At 36.9% G+C, this 18,679-nt stretch overlaps 1 protein-coding gene across 2 annotated transcripts in view; it reads left to right on the top strand.

Moving 5' to 3' along the window:
* The window catches only part of RASAL2 (RAS protein activator like 2), a 381,092-nt gene that overhangs the window by 190,150 nt on the left and 172,263 nt on the right, over nucleotides 1-18,679 (top strand). For both annotated transcript variants that reach the window (XM_011981450.1, XM_011981451.1), the window contains exon 2: nucleotides 12,898-13,025. In XM_011981450.1, the coding sequence (XP_011836840.1) occupies nucleotides 12,898-13,025 (128 nt within the window). The remainder of the gene's footprint in view (nucleotides 1-12,897; nucleotides 13,026-18,679) is intronic.

The following is an 18,679-nucleotide window of genomic DNA, read 5'->3' on the forward strand; positions in this document are numbered from 1 at the left end:
TGTGTGTGTGTGTATATGAGATAATAATTTTAGCAAATTGGAAGATTCAAGAAAGTCTGGCACCTTTTATTTCATGTGTGTTTCTAGTTTTATTTTTCCGTACAGTCTTGACTTTTGTTAACAATTGTTGAGTTCTCATTAAGACTATTAGGTGAATCATTCATACAAAGTTTTTTAAAAAGTCTTTCAAATAAGAAAAAACAAATTCACTTACAGGTAAAATATTTCCCATTATTTTATTTCCTTAAGTCAAACTCTATATCCTAAATAACTAACTTCACTAAAATATCAAGAGTATTTTATAAGACTTGCTGAATTAACTGACGAATTAATTCCCCCAAATTTCTCCACTCCTTCTGTGAAACCTACTAACTGATGCTCATGGTGCATTGAACATGTTGGAGAGGACTGCTCTCCAACATGCCCACTTACTTCCGCACCCATCAGTTGTAAGCTTGTCAGAAATCGGTGATTTGTTCCCAAACTTGGCAGTTTGTTCTTGTTGTTGTACTTAGACTGATATTCAGTGTTTTATAAATTGATGAAATATGAATGCTCAATAGAAATTGTTGTTGTTCTATAATCTTGGCGTTATGATAGTCTGAATGTGAAATGCAGTAAGGAGAGAAGCCAGAAGGTGTGGAGGTCATTCTTTTCAGATGGAGTCTTGCTCTGTCGCCTAGGGTGGAGTTCCTTGCTGCTGCCATCATTATTAAACAGCTCTTTGGAGCTCTCTAATTTTAGTCCCTGTGAATTCTCCCTTTTTTCCTTGTCAGTTTCCAATCTGTATTTTGAGAAATACTTGATTAAAATATTTATCTCCTAAGTAGAAAAATAAGAACTCTGGAATTGTCCAAACTTTCATGTTTGTAACTCATGGAAAACACATTCCACAAATAAATTTGATGTGAGCATAATATGAATATTTAGGCCTACCTCTGAATAGATACTAGAGAAGAGCTTAGCTACAGACCTTTTATAACAATTTAACTCTACATATCTTTTTTTATATACCTTTATAAAGACATATATAACCTTTTTGACTTTTAACAATAATATAATCATAATCACCTTATATTCAACCTGTGTTTTTATGTTGCAGTAGTTACTCTGGCTAACATAAACAAGTTTATATACTGAATTTTTATACGTGCGTTCAAGATGAATAGTAGGTAAAGAAAAGTAATTTTTCCAGGAAATACACACAAGTGCTGTGTGTTACTAAAAGAGTACTCCATAACACAGAGGAACATAACTGTAAGGATTAATTAGAAGTGTTAGATGGGCGCAGTGGCTCACGCCTGTAACCCAGCATTTTGGGAGGCTGAGGCTGGTGGATCACGGGGTCAGGAGTTCAAGACCAGCCTGGCTAAGATGGTGAAACCCCGTCTCTACTAAAAATACAAAAAAGAAGCTGGGCATAGTGGTGGGCACCTGTAATCCCAGCTACTCGGGAGTCTGAGGCAGAGAATTGCTTGAACCCAGGAGGCGGAGGTTGCAGTGAGTCGAGATTGCACCACTGTACTCTAGCCAGGGCGAATGAGACTGTGTCTCAGAAAAAAAAAAAAAAGTGTTTATGTGCCTTGCATTACAAAAAATCTATATCATGAAGTTTTCTTAAAGGACTCCAGCCTGGCTAGCCTTTTGAGAGTCTATTAGGGGCCTGCTAGGGCTATGTAAATTCTTAATCCTCTTTTTTTGGTGTCATTATATTAAGAATATAAAAATGAATAATGAATAATTGAGGAATGTTCCAAGTATATTATTTGGAAGAATTATTAGGAGCAAAATCAGTATCCTTTCTGTGCTGGAAACAGTGACTAAAAAGAGAAAGTGGAAGGCTCCTTGTATTGTTAGGAAGGTCATGCTCTTGGGCTTTGTATAAATGCAGGGTATTTAAAGTTCCTAGTATCCTTGGAAACACAAACTGTTTATAATACCAATTGGTGCTTGTGTTTCAATGACATCATACAATTTACAGATCCACACAATGAACGTCTTGTTTGCGGACCTACAGAGGAGTTCAGATAGTTTTGGAAAAGCAACTGAATGCCCATAGGATTTAAGGCTTAATTTGTGTGTGTGTGTTTTCTCAGGGTTTAATTTTAAGAAAGAGTGACAACCTTACTATTCCTTCTTTAAATCTTATGAGTTTGGATTCAACTTTTTTTTAAAAAGCAAAATATGTCACCCATCAAATTTGTCATTGTTTTGTATTCTTGTGATTGCATTTGAGAAGTATATACACATTTTTGTCCCAATTGAAACCTGTGGAAAAATAGATGAAGAGGATCAATTAATCCTCTCAAGTTTAGTCATCAGCTGTGAGTGGTAAGAGACTTTTAGAGCTGAGACTGTTTGAACTAACTGGTTAGAATAAAACAGTGCCACTAAAAAGATTTTTTTCTCTCTTCTCATCCCCCCTGCCCCCCACTCATTTTTTTTTTTTTTTTTAATTCGAGAGGGAATTGGTAGACTGACCTAAATGGTGTACATTAAGCTGAACAAATAGACCTAAATAAAAGAATGTGTTTCGGCCCTTATATTTCATTTCTGCTTGTAACTGTTTCTCTAGCCAAAAGGCTCTGGATTTGTTGTCTTTTCCTTTGTAAAGTTTGTATTAAGAATAATATGTAGATTTCTGGCACAGCGATATACTAGAGTCTGTCCGATGGTATCAGATGGAAGTATGTTTTTGTTAGAGCAAACCTGTGCAGTACTTTTTTTCCCCAGAATATGTCCAAGGAAAGGTTTATTTACATTCATCATATAATCCTGAAGATCATTCACAGTTTAAATCAGTTTTTTCTGTCACATTTTATTACAATATTTTTAGCATCTGAAAATTTTCAATAGGAGTAACAAATGAACCCATTGTTTCAGATGTGTGAAGTTAAGATAATAATAAGTGTTGTTGTTTATTGAGGGCTTTACAGTATGCCAAGCACTGTTTGTAATGCTTGATATTTCTCATTTAATCTTCACCACATTCCTACATAGTAGAAACCACATTATTCCATTTTAAAGATGAGAAAACTGGAGCTCTAAGAAGTGCTCTTTAGAGATGCTTGTATTATCACCTTGATAGTTTTCACTGTAAGCTCAGTGATTTGTGATTCAAATGGGTCCCAATTCAGAAAAGATGCATATGTAGTTCTGGATTCTATTGCACTTGATATTATAAATAGAGATAGAGCTATTGAAGATTTTTAATGCTGCCATACTCTTGACAACTTTTATTTCTAATGTAGCCTGCCTTCTTCTGCTTTTTTAGATAGAGAGGTGATATCACAGCATTGGTTGTGTAACCAATGGCTAAAAACTCAGAAACTGATTTCTGAATAGTGAAATTAGTGTCTGAGTTCCCTCTTTTACACCTTCTCCACTAAGAATCACATTCCTTGAAAAGTTCTGATTCTTTTCCCACACCAGCTGCCCCTAAAGGAAAGTGTTGAGATCTAATTCAAAAAGAGACAAGCATGAGGATATATTAATATAGGGAGAGATACTAAATATAACAAAAGGAATGTGCATTAAATGGTATTTGAGATTAAGTCTTAGTGAGTTCATTTTTCTGTTAACAGAAACATGAGACATGAAAATGATCTTGAGTTTTGATTACTTAGTAATACAATACTGTGGTCATATTTTAAGTGCCATGCGAGTTTTGCTTATGCTTTTCTCTTTCTTTTCTTTCTGAGACAGGGTCTTGCTCTGTCACCCGGGCTGGAATACAGTAACACAATCACAACTCACCACAGCCTTAACCTCCCAGGCTCAAGCAGTCCTCCTGCCACAGCCTCCTGAGTAGTTGGGACTGCAGGTGTAAGCCACCAAACCTGGCTGATTTTTGTAGTCTTTTTGTAGAGCCAGGTATCCCACTTTGTTGCCCATGGAGCTCAAAGGATCCTCCTGCTGCCGCCTCCCAAAGTGCTAGGATTACAGGCGTGAGCCACCATGCTTAGCTACACTTTTCTTAAATTAGCACAGTATTTATTTAAGAAAAAATTGTAGATGGGCCTTTATTTCCTTCAAAGGATTAGTGTGTAAGTGACTTATTTTGAATATTTTATATTTTTCTGTTTAAGAGGTTTAGTATGAACTGTTGATATGACTGATCTATTGGGATTGAAGAACAGGCTGTGATGGACTGCCATTTGTCATCTTACTGTTGGCACCATTCATAAGACTCCATTCAGTTAACTAGGCCGTATAGTTGCTTAAGCAGACTTGGCTCAGTATGAAAATTAAGGGACTTATCTCTTTTAGGAGACTGGGTTGGACTATGTTGCCCAGGTTTGAGTGCAGTGGCTATTGAGAGCACAGGCATGCACCCTACAGCTTCGATCTTCTGAACTCAAGTGATCTCAGCTCCCGAGTAGCTGGGACTGTAGAGGCATGTCCTGATATCCCAGCGGGACTTATTTCTTCTAATGCATATTTAAGAAGTGGAAGAAAACTATATGATCTGCTTTGCTTGCATTTCATGGCACATGTGATCGGGGCAGTGCAAACTGTTATAGTGATGTGGAAGAGAGAAGCAAGGTAGAACCATCATAGGAATTATTCCCCATCCTTACCATCTTCTTAAAATAAGTAATGGCACCAAAGTAAAATGAGCTCTTCTCTAAAGAGAAGTGTTACCTTTATCGAATATCAAGTTGTCTGCCATAAATAAGTCATGCCTTCAAGGAATTTATTACTTTTTTTTACCAGATAACTCACTCTGACCTGTGATAGAACCTTCATGCTGAACTGTGGTGCTGCTGAGACTGAGAGGGAAGTAGCAGCAGAACTCTGCAAATGTTAGACTAAAGGAAATTACTCACCAGAGAGAAGTATCACATGTTATCTCTTTCCTGTTCTCTCCTTCTCTTAACAAGGGTGATAGTGAGCATAGTGGATTTACTAACTAGACACCAGTGATCAAGTAGCTTGAAAATTAAGCTTCTGTAGTTGACAGGGAAACTAAAGTGGTTAGCTAAGGTTAAAAGATGCAATATAAATTTATTTCAGCAAATAGTTATGGTCTTATAGTAAATGTGGTAATGTAAGGATTAAGACTTGTATTTCCATGAAGGCAACCATTTCTGACCTAATGAGTTTATATCTTAAACATATTGAATGATTACTTTAGTATCCATATTACTCATCAAGGTACGAGTGTGGCCATATTTAAATCTACTGAGGCCATTTATTTGTATGAACTGTAATATAATTTGCCAGCCCAAATGTTCCTTGTGCGTCAGGACAAAGCAAAGTTCATAGGTACTGTGTGTTGGGTGGTTATCAGTCTAAGAAAATTTTTGTTTGTTGTTCTGGAAATGTTATTTTCTGACATTTTGACAGAATATAGAGGGCGGGAAGGTCATGAAGGGATAAAATAAGTAAAATTAAACTTTAAGTGACCTGACTGGATTTTCCTTTCCTTTTGTGCTTTAAGAATGAAAGAGAGTGACTTAGTTGATGGCAACTACACTAGGTCTTAAGCAGACAACATTAATACATTTATAAAATAATTTGAGCATATATCTGCAGTATATTGTGGACTGCTCCTCAACCACATTACAATTTTTTTAATACTTTTTTTTTTTTTTGAGACAAGGTCTCATTCTGTTGCCCAGGCAGAGTACAGTGGTGTGATCATGGCCCACTGCAGCCTGGACCTCCTGGCCTCAAGTGATCCTCCTGCCTTAGCCTCCCAAAGTGCTGGGATTACAGGCATGAGCCACTGTGCCCAGCCTGTTACAGTTATTGACATTGTTAAGAATCATCTCCACATAGCAACTCTAACATTATTTCTCCTACTGTATCAGAAATTGTCTATAGAAGATAGACATGTGTATGCCATATTTTAAAATCTGCATGTCAGTGGCAAGGATTTTATTGTTTATTAAAAAAATAAAGAACTGCCTTTTAAAAAGTAGCTTGTTGGCTGGGCACAGTGGCTCACACCTGTAATCCCAGCACTTTGGGAGGCCGAGGCTGGTGGATCACGAGGTCAGGAGAGCGAGACCATCCTACTAAAACCCCATCTCTACTAAAAATACAAAAAATGAGCCAGCTGTGGTGGCGGTCACCTGTAGTCCCAGCTACTTAGGAGGCTGAGGCAGGAGAATGGCGTGAACCTGTGAGGCGGAGCTTGCCGTGAGCCAAGATTGTGCCACTGCAGTCCAGCCTGGGCAACAGAGTGAGATTCCCTCTCAAAAAAAAAAAAAAGAAAAGAAAACTTGTTAATTGGCCTATTAGTATGATATTAAACATGAATGCCTGTTAAAACTGTTGTGAACATGTTGATGAAAACAAAAATGGGATCCTCCCACCTCAGCCTCCCAAATAGCTGGGACTGCAGGCACGCACCGCCATGCCTGGCTAATTTTTGTATTTTTTGTAGAGATGAGGTCTCACTGTGTTGACCAGGCTGGCCTCAAACTCCTGAGTTCAAGTGATCCACCCCCCTTGGCCTCCCAAAGTGATTATAGGTGTGAGCCACCATTCCTGGCCAGATGTTTTTGCTTCTATAATAAAGTGATCACTTTAATTCTTAGCTTTTATGAAGTAATACTTGTATTTTGATTTTGGGTTCAAAGCCAAAACAAATCTGGTCATTGGAATTTCAGAGTTGCGAAGAATTTGCCATTTCTAAGCCAGGTTAGCTCTGATGTGGGAATAAAAACGTATGTATAGATACAGAAAAATATAGATCTATCCTTCCACAGCAGTTCAGACTTCTGTAGTTTACACCAATTATCTGTTGGGAATGTGTTTCTCTTTTAGTGTATTAAGACCTTGCCTATTTAGATAGATTTCCCAAAACTGTGTTGTTGTTACTTCTTTTTTTAGGTTGGCACTAAGATAGATGAAAGGCTCCTGAGACTGAATGAAACGTTAGAGTTTGTGTTAACTGGGAAGATTCTCTCTATAGAATCCCTTTATAAAGCTTTCTCTGGAAGGCGGTAAATATTAATAGTGTTACTGTCTCACCAATGCAACACAGTGTAGTGGTCTGTTATTGTGAGGCATCACCCAGAGTTGTTTGTCTCATGACCAAGAGAATTAAGGAGCATGGACACAGAGGGTGAGGTTGGAGCAAAAGTTTAAGAAGCAAAAGAATGAAAGTTGTCTGCCGCAGAGAGGGGGCCCAGAAGAGGGTTGCCATTTTTACAGTTCAATTCAAAGGCTGTTATAAGAAACCGATGATGGCATATCATTTGCATAAGGTGCAAATTTCTGGTACCTCCACCCTGTCCTGCTAGTGTGCATGCGGGCCCTTAACTTGAGTTACTCCATAATGCTTTGTTCCCTTTACTGCACATGTGTTAGAGGATGGAATTTTCCATTGTGGCCATGTCTGGGCAAGTCATCTGTAAGTCATCTGTATAATCTGTCTTATCTGTGTGGCTGTGAGCATGTCTTAGGCAAGCTTCCCTATGCAAGTCCCCTTATCTGTGCCTACAGCCTGAAAAATCAGGCTTTTGTTTGAAAGAATTCAACCAAGTACCCACCATAGCTGCCTGCCTGACCATTTTCTTCCTTTTTCCTCTCTCAATAGGTTCATGATTTTACCAATTGCATTTAACATATCATGTCAGAATTTTTAAAAACATGAGACTAGTAAATGAAGTGATTCAAAAGCGACTCAGATGAACTTCTAAGGATCTGTAAGATACAAAAATAAAATTTCCCACAGCAATTTTTTCTTACACATTCTTTGTATTTTGGCCATAGACTTACTGTCCTTTCTCTCTATCCCTATTTCTGCTTTCTATCAGATCCCTTTAATTACTCTCCTGCTATAAAATTTTTGAGGCAGTTTTCCTAAGTATGGAAGAGAAAAGTTGCTTATCCTCTAAGAAAAAAGTTGGAGTGTGTCTGTGTGTGTGTTCCTGTACTGAAATTTCCAGTTCTATCATATCATTCAGTTTGTCATTTTTGTCAAGTAGTGTATCATGCTATGATACTTTTTTCTCCCATTACAGGGGTTAACACATGAGAGGTCTGTTGTTATTGTTGTTTCTTTGACAAGTAGTTTCTAAATTTATATTAGCATTTGCAGTTGCTGAATTTATATTAGCATTTGAAGGGGTCCAAAGTTTGCTTTTTAGACTTACTGACAGGCCAAATGACTTAGTATTTTGAATGCTGTTTTGAAATTATTTAGAAATAATAGATTGCATTGAATACTTCAAATAAGCTTCCCTTTTAGGTTATCTTTCTTCCTTTTTTGAAAACCGTCTTTATTGGACTTTCTGTTATATATTACAGTTACATAACTTGCTTTATTAACTTTTATCAATTTGTATATTTATTAGTGACTCTTTTATTCTCTCATCTCTTTTGTGTTATTCATCCACCACAAACAACTAGAAAGTTACCTGTCCTGTTGATTCCTGTTTCAAAATGTGGCTCACATGGTCTCTTTGTTACCATTTTCACTACAACTGATCTGTTTCAGACCCTGAGCATCCCTAAATCAGGCCATTACATCAGTCTCCCATACATTGTTAAGACCTCTGTTCTTTCCCCTACTTCTTCATCTTGTTATAAACTAGTATTGCCAGATTTTCTTAGAATACCTCATTGAGTTTCTATTGTCTAAGCAGTGGTTTTTAGCATGTGGTCTGTGGAATGCTAGAGCTCCAGGACCCCCTGATCTGATGGTTTAAAACTATTTTTTATAATAGAACTATAAGACTAATTATAGTCATTCAGTCTTGGTTATATGGCAGACATTTTCTGGAAAAAGGAAGACATAAACCTATCACTTCAGGGAAACAACCAAGAGTATTTATTGCTAATGATGAAATTTAAGACTAAAAGCAAAAACTAGAATGTTAGAAAATTTGCATCTGCAACTTTGAGCTTGGCAGCTTCCCGGTAGTACTTGAAGTCTTTTCTGATGAGATCAAAACTTTTTTGAAGATTGATGAATGTGACATTATATAATGAAAAGTGTCAATATTTGGAATATCTGCAAATCTGAATGACCAGTATTTTTTAAGTGATCGGTGCATGATGTTTATAAACTCACATAGGTGGGGTGAAAGATCCACTCCAAGGACAAGGTGGACCAGTGGTTTTTGATGTAACAGAATATGAAAAGTTCATTGATTTGGTTTCAGATTACACATTGCACACTAACTTTTGAAAAGCAACTGCTTGTCAGGTTTGGTATAGTATTAGCAAAGAATATTCATAGTTATTGGGAAATATTATTAAAACACTCTTTCCTTTTCCAACTACATATTTGTGAGTACAGATTTTCTTTATGTATATCAACCAGAAAAACACAAAGCAATAGACTGAATGTAGAAACAAATATAAAAACCTTGCTGTCTTCTATTCAGCCAGACTTTAAAGAGATTTGCAAAAATATAAAAGTGTCACTTTTAAAATTTTTTTTGAAAACAGGTACATTTCATTAAAAATGTGTTACGTATGTTAACATGCAATAGGAATGTTATTGTTAAATGAATTCATATTTTTAAATTTCTCAGGTTTAATTTCTAATATGGTAAATATTGATATAGCCCATATAAACAAAAACTCTGAAGTCCTCAGTAATTTTAGAGTCTAAAGGAGTCCTGCAATCCTGCAATGGAGAAATTGGAGAACTGCTGGTCTACGGAATAATACCCAGTTTTAAAGAAGTATTTACAAAGAGATCCATCGACTTACCTCTGATTCTTCTTTTTTTTTTTTTTTTTTTGAGACGGAGTCTCGCTCTGTCACCCAGGCTGGAGTGCAGTGGCCGGATCTCAGCTCACTGCAAGCTCCGCCTCCCGGGTTTACACCATTCTCCTGCCTCAGCCTCCCGAGTAGCTGGGACTACAGGCGCCCGCCACCTCGCCTGGCTAGTTTTTTGTATTTTTTTTTTTTTTAGTAAAGACGGGGTTTCACTGTGTTCGCCAGGATGGTCTCGATCGCCTCACCTCGTGATCCGCCCGTCTCGGCCTCCCAAAGTGCTGGAATTACAGGTTTGAGCCACCGCCCGGCCTCTGATTCTTTTTAATGTTTCTAAAATTATTTAATTTGTGTAATGAGGACAGCATTCATTGTCCTTAGTATCCTCGTAGGAATGAACAGAGCGAATCCAAAATTGTTTCCAGTTTTGCTCTTAAGATTTTCTATATGATTCTAAGTTAGTTACTCTTTTCTCTGGCGAATTTTAGATACTAAAAATAATTGGAAGTCAGAAATTAAAAGTAAGTCACTAGAGCAAAAAATAAAGATTGATAGGATTGGCAAGGTGAAATAGGGCAAAAATTTGAGCTTCTCCTGGTAATGCATATAGTCTCAGTATACAGGCCTTGCTTACGTGCTTTTAAACCTTCATTTAGCCCTGGAAATGAGGACATGATGTAACTTAACCTATATAAATTAAATATAGGTTATTTTTTAAAATATCACTTTATTACTTAAAATGCCTTTCAGATAATAGAGAAGTACTAAAAGGAACAGAAACTATCACTTTTTTTTCTTATTTTTTTTTCCTTGGTATACATTCTTTAAAAAGGCCAAAAATGAGCATTAGAAAAAGAAGCAATAAAATCTATAGGATAGCTAATAAATCCCTCTGTTTAGACAGACAGAATTTTTTTTTAATATAGAAGTATTGCTCCCTATTTCATTGCTCTCTATTTCTTCTTATCTTTAGCACTAGAGGAGGGTGGTTCAGGGTTCCAGAATGTTTTTTTTTTTTTTTTTGAGACATTGTCTTGTTTTCACAATACCATGAAGAAATTAGAAAAAGGATCAGGTTGGACAACGGGAGAATATTCTTACAGAAAAGAGAATTTAGATTTTCTTTAATTCAGTGTTGATATAGATTTATATTTTGTCAAGGAAACCTGGGTTATACTATTAATGCAGTATCCTATATTACAATTTTTATGGACAGGGTTTATCAGTGTCTTCTTGCTAAAGTTAATTTACAGTACAACTTACAGTGGGCAGTTTAGGTCACCCATGGCTAACTTATATAATAAAGCTAGTTATTTGAATGACCATAAATTGTCTAATTTTGTCAAAGTTTCTAATTGTTTAGACCATAAAACTATTCATATTTCCACATAAAGTAGGTACATCTCTTTCTGTTGAAGTCATCTTGGTATTTGACTCTAAAAATAGACCTATATGTGGTAAAATTGTAACCCATATTTTTGTCCAAATCATGTGAAGAAAATCAGTTTTGACATGGCTTTTACATGTAGGCAAGAATATGCTATATGTGTACAAAAGTATTCAGAGTCAGTTTCATTGAGTTTTTGGTGATAATTTTGAGATTTTGAAGTCAAAAGAAAACTTTGGAAGAACTGAAGTTGTAGTTCTAACATAAAATAATTTAAGATACTTAGACTACAAGGGGAGGGTTGAGGATAGGGGAGAGAGGGTTGGTGTGGATTGGAGATGCTACAGACGTAGCATGTAATGCTGTGCATAGTGCGGAGGAGATACAAACAGAAAATAAGGGAAGAAAAGACAAAACAGTGAACTTCTAAGAATTAATAACATGTCTAAACAAGCCCTAATAACACTGTTGGTTCTTGGACCTTGAATTATCTTTGGGGAGAGTTGATGAACCCCGAAACATGCCGTGCAGTAAGTTTAGATAGCCTTAGAGAGGACAGGAAGTTAAACCAGAAGAAACAATGAAGACAATATTGAGCACATAAAGGGATTTATAAAGAGAGACCTACATAGTTCTGCAAAGAGAAACATAGGAACTGACTTGTTGCTGACGTTCTACAGAGCTCCAGCTGTAATTAGGCATATTTGGTTAATTATAGTATAAGATACCTAGGAAATTATTTGGCTTTCCTTGAAGTCAAGCCAATGCCAGTAATATACCTATCATCCTGTGTCAGAAGACAAAAATTCTATAGAAAGCAATGATACTGAAAAATACTCATATAATAGATATAATGTGCTTTTTTATGATTTACGACTCCCCTGCCCTCCTGGGTGTTGGTTTTCTAATTATTTCAATTTGAGTTTTTCCTTTAGCGTAATAACTAAGTAGTGATAATCCATGTTAAGTTGTCTTTATAGTATATTCCTGAGAAGAATTAGTTCTTCATGCCTGAAGAACTTTTAATATATTTCATACTGTCATAAAAGCTTTTTAAAATAGATTTAATGTGTACTTATACATTCAAATATGTGCCCAGTTCCAACAGCCCAAATGAGCAAACATTTTATATCAAAAAAAATTGAAAATGACAAAGATGTTAGTAACCACTTGGTATTTTATAAGGAAATGAGACAGTTGGGAATTGCTGAGACATTTTGCTTTAATATCGGGTACCTCCACCTTTAAGAAACATCATGGTAATATATTTAGATCTTTCCTTAAGAAAATTATTTTCTATGTTTTTAAGATCTTGCTGGCCTCTAGTGGTAATATGATGCTGTTGTTTAAACATTTTCAATTCTTATGAGTGTAAAGCCATTTGGAAGGCCTTGTCTGCTGATAAATTTACTCTCAGAGTTCTGGGTTAACAGTGTTCTCAAAGTGTACATGTCACATCATCTTTCTCCTAAAGACTAGAGAAGGTGTCTGAGTTACCCTGTCTCTGTATTTTGAATGATACTGGTTAAGCTCTGAAGCAACCTCTCATTATTATAGTTTATGTACAGTGGTACTTACTATGTAAAGTTTGCACTAACAGTTCTTCCCAGAGTGTTTCAGCCCTCTTCTCTGAAGGTTGTAGGGCTATTTTTTCCTTATTTTGTATATAACAGTTTTCATTTTCTTCAGAGGAAACTTTAAATTTACCATTGAGATTCATGTTTAGGCTCACCTCTTTATTTGATTTGGAAGAATTTTACATTTGAAGTACTGGTTTACTAAGCAAGATAATGATTTGTCACTTTTTTTTCCCTTTTGTCATGCAGATGTGAAAGGGCCACCCACGCATCGTCTGTCTTGTGGTCAATCACCCTACACAGAGACAACAACATGGGAGCGGAAGTATTGCATCCTCACAGACAGCCAGTTGGTATTGCTCAACAAGGAGAAGGAGGTGAGGTGGATATTATTCAGGAAAGTTACTTTCCTTTTCTGAGTAAATTCCTGAAATTACCTAGTTTTTGTTTGCATTTTGATAAGTTGTATTATAAAATTAAAGGCTTGATGAAGATATAGGTAAGTCTAAAAGGCTGCTAATATCATAAAGATATGTTATCTTCATGAAGGAGTGGGTTTCACACGATAGGGCTGGATTTTCACTAAGAAACAGTGGAAGAGACACTGAGTTAAACTGAGGAGTTTGGAATGGGAAGGGGTTGGATTATATAGGCCTGGCCCTGAAAATGGTCTAGAGGGGCCATTGGAAATTACATCAGTCTACTTCCTAGCAAAAACCAATGTCATTAATTGGATTAATTGAAAGAGTTTATCGAAGGGACTATTTGCAGAGTGTGGGCAGCATAAAGGACCTATCAAAGGATGAGGAAGCACCCACGAGCTAGCAATCGCAGAAAACAGTTATCACCCTAGGCTTCCAAGGCAAGGGAAGAAAGTGATGTTTCTGTAGCCTAGAGAACTGTAGCTGCATGAGAGAGCTGCTTGACAGTTGCTGTAGTTATGCACAAAAGAACACAGTCTCTATCTATACCAAACAAAAATGGCCAGCAGGGAGGAGGTAAGACAGAATAAACACTCCAGCTCTTTTCTTCTGCCTTCTGATTTCTTGCCAGTGTCACCTGTTGGCCAAATCGAACTCAAAGGCAGAAAAAGATTGCTTTTTGATGTATGCTGTAGAGGCCAGCTTCCTGAAACATAGCAAGGTCAAGAAGGGTAGAGAGTAGAATAGATCTGGCGAGGTAGACAGAATGTAACCATGACAGACGTCTAGTTCTAGGTGTACTTTCTGTTCTTCTAAATTAAAAAACTCTTAAACTTATCACATGCTATTACTATTTTATTTCTCCGACTGTTACAGTTTACAAATCCTTCCACAGCCATCTCATTTATTTGCTTATTGGTGATTAATCAGATAATTGTTATCATTCAGATTTGGTATGGTAAAACTACTGCATAAAATCATCATAATTCCCAATTTCCACCATTTAAAAAAATAAGTGAATATAATATTGACAAAGAAGAGGAATAATGAAAGGGAAGGAGAAGCTATGATTCAATGAAGGAGAAAGATTAATTGCCAAAACTATATAAATAACTAGAAAGATGTAGGTAGAATATCCATTCAGTAAGTCACCTTCCAGAAGGGTGAGTTCAAAAGAAGCAAAGAACAGGAAACACATTTCTTAATTCTCATCTGTGGATCCCTACCTCCCCTTTCTTTTCTCTTGCTCCTCCTTCCTTCCCTGTCCCTTCTTTTACCTGTCCCTTCTCTTTCTCAGCATTTTTTGATGTGGTAAAGATAGTACCAATAAAAACAATTTCAGTTTCTTCTTGTATTTTAATAGGCATTGCTTACTTTCAAGGGCCTTGTTAATATGCCTCCATGAAGAACTTGTTATTCTTTTTCTCTTGCCATTGAAAATATCTTTTACTTTTGTTATCATCTCCCTACCTATAACCCTTTTCCAGTATTTTAATATTCTTAAACTTAATTTTATTAAAATAACTGAATAAAGGTCAGACTTTTCTAGAATAAGTTGTTTATGTTGCTGTGTTTATATTAAGTAGATACATAATAAAAATTGGTAAAGTAAAAATATTAGTATAGAACATTCCTAATTATCCAAACTATTCAAAATCTTCATTTTAACCAAATGTACTGTCAGCAGTCTTTTCTCAGAGCTATTAATAAGGAGTAATATAAACAAATCGTTTGCCATCTTTTTGCCCTTACCTACATTTTATTCAGTTTAGTACTGTAAGAGATGAAATAGCTTTAAGTGTAGATAACAGAAAGTCAAGAAGCATGCCTTTTCCAGAACCAAGGTGCAAATTAATCAATTGAGTTACCTGCGCTTGGGCCACCTTTTGTCTCATAAAATAACTGTCCATGATAAATAATTTTCTATAACAACATCTTATGTACTTTATCCCTTTTTATGCCAGTCATCATGAGTAACCCTGAACACCTGGGGAACCCTTATCCCCCACGCTGTATGTACTCTCCCTGTGGCTCTGTGTATTCTCTTCTCTGACACTATCTTCCACTCGTCCTTCCCCACCTCTTGAAATCCTTTCACTATGTCCACTGCAATTCCAGGTTCATCATCAGCAAAACCAGCTGTTTCTTCCACCTCTTCTCTAAAGGGATCCCTTAACTTCTTAGTCTCACAAGAACTGAGATCTTCCCTGAGGACACTACCTTCCATAAAGTTTTGTCAGTGGATAGCTGTTTTTCCTCGTACTATAATGTCTGTGATAGGTGCCTTCCTCTTTCATGGCTGCTGTCTGTTCTCCCTTGTTTTCCCTTTAATCCAAACTTTGCGTCTCACATTGTAATTATCTTTATTTATTTATTTATTTTTATTTTTTTATTTTTTTGAGACGGAGTCTCTTTCTTGTTGCTCAGGCTGGAGTGCAATGGTATGATCTCGGCTCACTGCAACCTCCGTCTCCTGAGTTCAAGCGATTCTCCTGCCTCAGCCTCCCAAGTAGCTGGGATTACAGGCACCTGCCACCATGCCCAGCTAGTTTTTTGTATTTTTAGTAGAGATGGGGTTTCACCATGTTGGCCAGGCTGGTCTCGAACTCCTGACCTCAGGTGATCCACCCGCCTCAGCTTTCCAAAGTGCTGGGATCACAGGTGTGAGCCTCCGAGCCTAGCTTTTTTTCTCATCTGAAAAAAAATAAAGCCTGTATTAACCTCACTTGTACCTCCAGATCCCATCCCTTTCTCTTCTCTCCTTTATAACAAAAATTCTCAAAACTTCTATGCTCATTGTCTTTAATTCCTGTTCTCCCTTAAATCTATTCCAATCAAACTCTTACCTACATGCCTGCCAGAATTGTGCTTCTTAAGCTCACTAGTGACCTTCCCATTGTTAAATTCAGAGGTCAGTTCTCAGTTCTCATCTTAATCTGTTAATGGCATTTATTGTAGTCGATCACTCATTTCTTCTCCTAAAGTTACTTTTCTTATTTGGCTTCCATGACATTGTGCTCTTTTTCTTTCCTGCCTCTCTGGAAGTTTCTTTTAAGTCATCTTTACAGATTTCTCTTCTTCTCTCCAAATCTTAACATGGAAGTGCCATAGAGTTCAGTCCTGGGACCTTACTTCCTTAGGGATCTCATCTCATTTATCGTCTTGAGACTGTAAATGTCCTCTAATGCTGACGATTCCTAATTTGATATCTTAAAAATACATAGCACTGTTCTCTCTCTCTTAAAGAGATCGAATCTGACTATGTTGCCCAAGCTGGTCTGTAACTCTTGGGCTCAAGTGATCCTCCCACCTCAGCATCCCAAAGTGCTGGAATTACAGGCATGAGCCACTGCACCAGACCATCTCTCTTCTCTAGACTTGTATATCCATCTGTGCATTACACATCTCTACTTGGATATGTAAGAGTCATTTCCAACATGCCCCACACTTCAGCCCTAATCTTCACTTCATAACTTACCAGAGGTAAGTTATCTCCATTAATGGCAACTCCATCTTTCCAAGTTTCAAATGCCAAAAGCTTCCCCAACTTGCTACTTTCCAGATGTACTGTCTGTGTCATTATTTCATGAGTACATCTTCCCAAAGGCCTTAGTCTTGGCTTTTTCTTTGCCTGGAACATTCTTCCCTCTTATATTTGCATGGCTCATTTTCTCACCTCCTTCATCTCTTTGCTTACATACCACATATGTAGTAAGGCCAACCCTCACTAACCTATTTTAAATCACTACTGCTCCCCACATCTCTATCCAGAACTTCTGACCTAATTACCTGGCTCTAATATATGTTTTATAGTGCTTGCCACCTGCTAAAATGCCATATAATTTATTATGTTTACTGTCCCTCATCTCCTACTAGAATATAAGCTTTGGAGCAAATATTTTGTCTATTTTGTTCAAGGATGTATCCACCAGTTCTTCAAACAGTTCCTGATGAAACATAGGAAACTCTCAATAAATATTTGTTGAATGAATGTTGCAAGAGCCAAATTATAAACTTTTATTTCTGAATGTCTATTTCCTTAATGTAAGTTGAATAGAAGATGTATTCTATCCTTTCTTTCTATGATATATCTACCCAGAACATGCAGCTTAATTCTTTATTTTTCTAAAACTAATAAAAAGAGGAGAAAAATAATTGATGGGGTGCTTTTCCACAGTTGAATACGTGATTCCATCTTTATTTATTGAGCACCTATCATTATGTGTAGTATTGTAGTCACAAAGATGCAGTTTTGTTGTGACATACTGAGGTAAAATAAAGTTAAAACCATTTGAAATTAGATAGCAGTGATAATTGCACAACATTGTGAACGTACTAAATGCCGATGAATTATTCACTTTAAAATAGTACATTTTATGTTATATAAATTTTGCTTCAGTAAGTTTATTTTTATTTTTTGTTTGTTTGTTTGTTTTTTGTTTTTGAGACAGAGTCTCACTGTGTCATCCAGGCTGGAGTGCAGTGGCGCAATCTCAGCTCACTGCAGGCTCCGCCACCCGGGTTCACTCCATTCTCCTGCCTCAGCCTCCCAAGCAGCTGGGACTACAGGCGCCCGCCACCACACTTGGCTAATTTTTTTGTGTTTTTAGTAGAGATGAGGTTTCACCATGTTAGCCAGGATGGTCTTGATCTCCTGACCTTGTGATCCACCCACCTCGGCCTCCCAAAGTGCTGGGATTATAGGTGTGAGCCACCGTACCCAGCCAAGTTTATTTTTTAATTGTAATATAACCATAAGAGATTAACTGAGATATGGCCTAGGATGGATTACAGTATGGAGTGGAGAATGCCAATACATGTGTTTTACAGAGAAATTTATGCTTGGGCTGTATCTTAAGGGACAAATAGGGGCTCATGAGGAGAAAAAGAAGGGAAGGGCGTTCGGAGTGTGTATAATGATACCAAGTCAAGACACATATGTCTCTTTGGCAAACTGCAAAACATTCAGAGTTCATGAAACATAGTTTGCAAGAGGAAAAGTGATAGCTAGCAGGAACTAGGTAATGAAGAACCTTGAAGGCTATGATGAGGAATTAGGATTTTATTCCGGAAATGATCTGGACCAGGGAAAGGGTATTTAGCAAGGTAATAACATCATCAGATTTGCTTCTTAGAGAAGTAACTCTGTTGATTATATGGAAAATGAAGTGAAAGGGTTTAGAACCAAATAGATGAGTTACAAGATTGTTGCAGTAGACCAGGTGAGGAATAATGAAGGGATAAATTTACAAAACAGTTTACAAAAACAGTTTAATGCCCTCAGACAGGTGTTTATGTTCTGCCATTATTATATGGGGAAAATTGAATTAAATCTCTAGGAAAAGAAAATGTAAAGCCATTGCTTTACATTGCTTTACTTGAATAAGTTTAACTTTCTGTTAATTTCATTACATGAAAAGATTATAAATCCATTTTTTGTGTAGGGACCAGAATATGCTGTCACCCTTCTACCTTTCACCCACACTTAAGAATTATAAAGAATGTGGGATGGGCGTGGTGGCTCACGCCTGCAATCCCAGCACTTTGGGAGGCCAAGGCAGGCAGATCACGAGGTCAGGAGTTTGAGACCAGCCTGACCAATATGGTGA

The sequence above is a fragment of the Mandrillus leucophaeus genome, unplaced genomic scaffold, assembly GCF_000951045.1.
Source record: "Mandrillus leucophaeus isolate KB7577 unplaced genomic scaffold, Mleu.le_1.0 Scaffold226, whole genome shotgun sequence".
NCBI classification, from domain to species: domain Eukaryota; kingdom Metazoa; phylum Chordata; class Mammalia; order Primates; family Cercopithecidae; genus Mandrillus; species Mandrillus leucophaeus.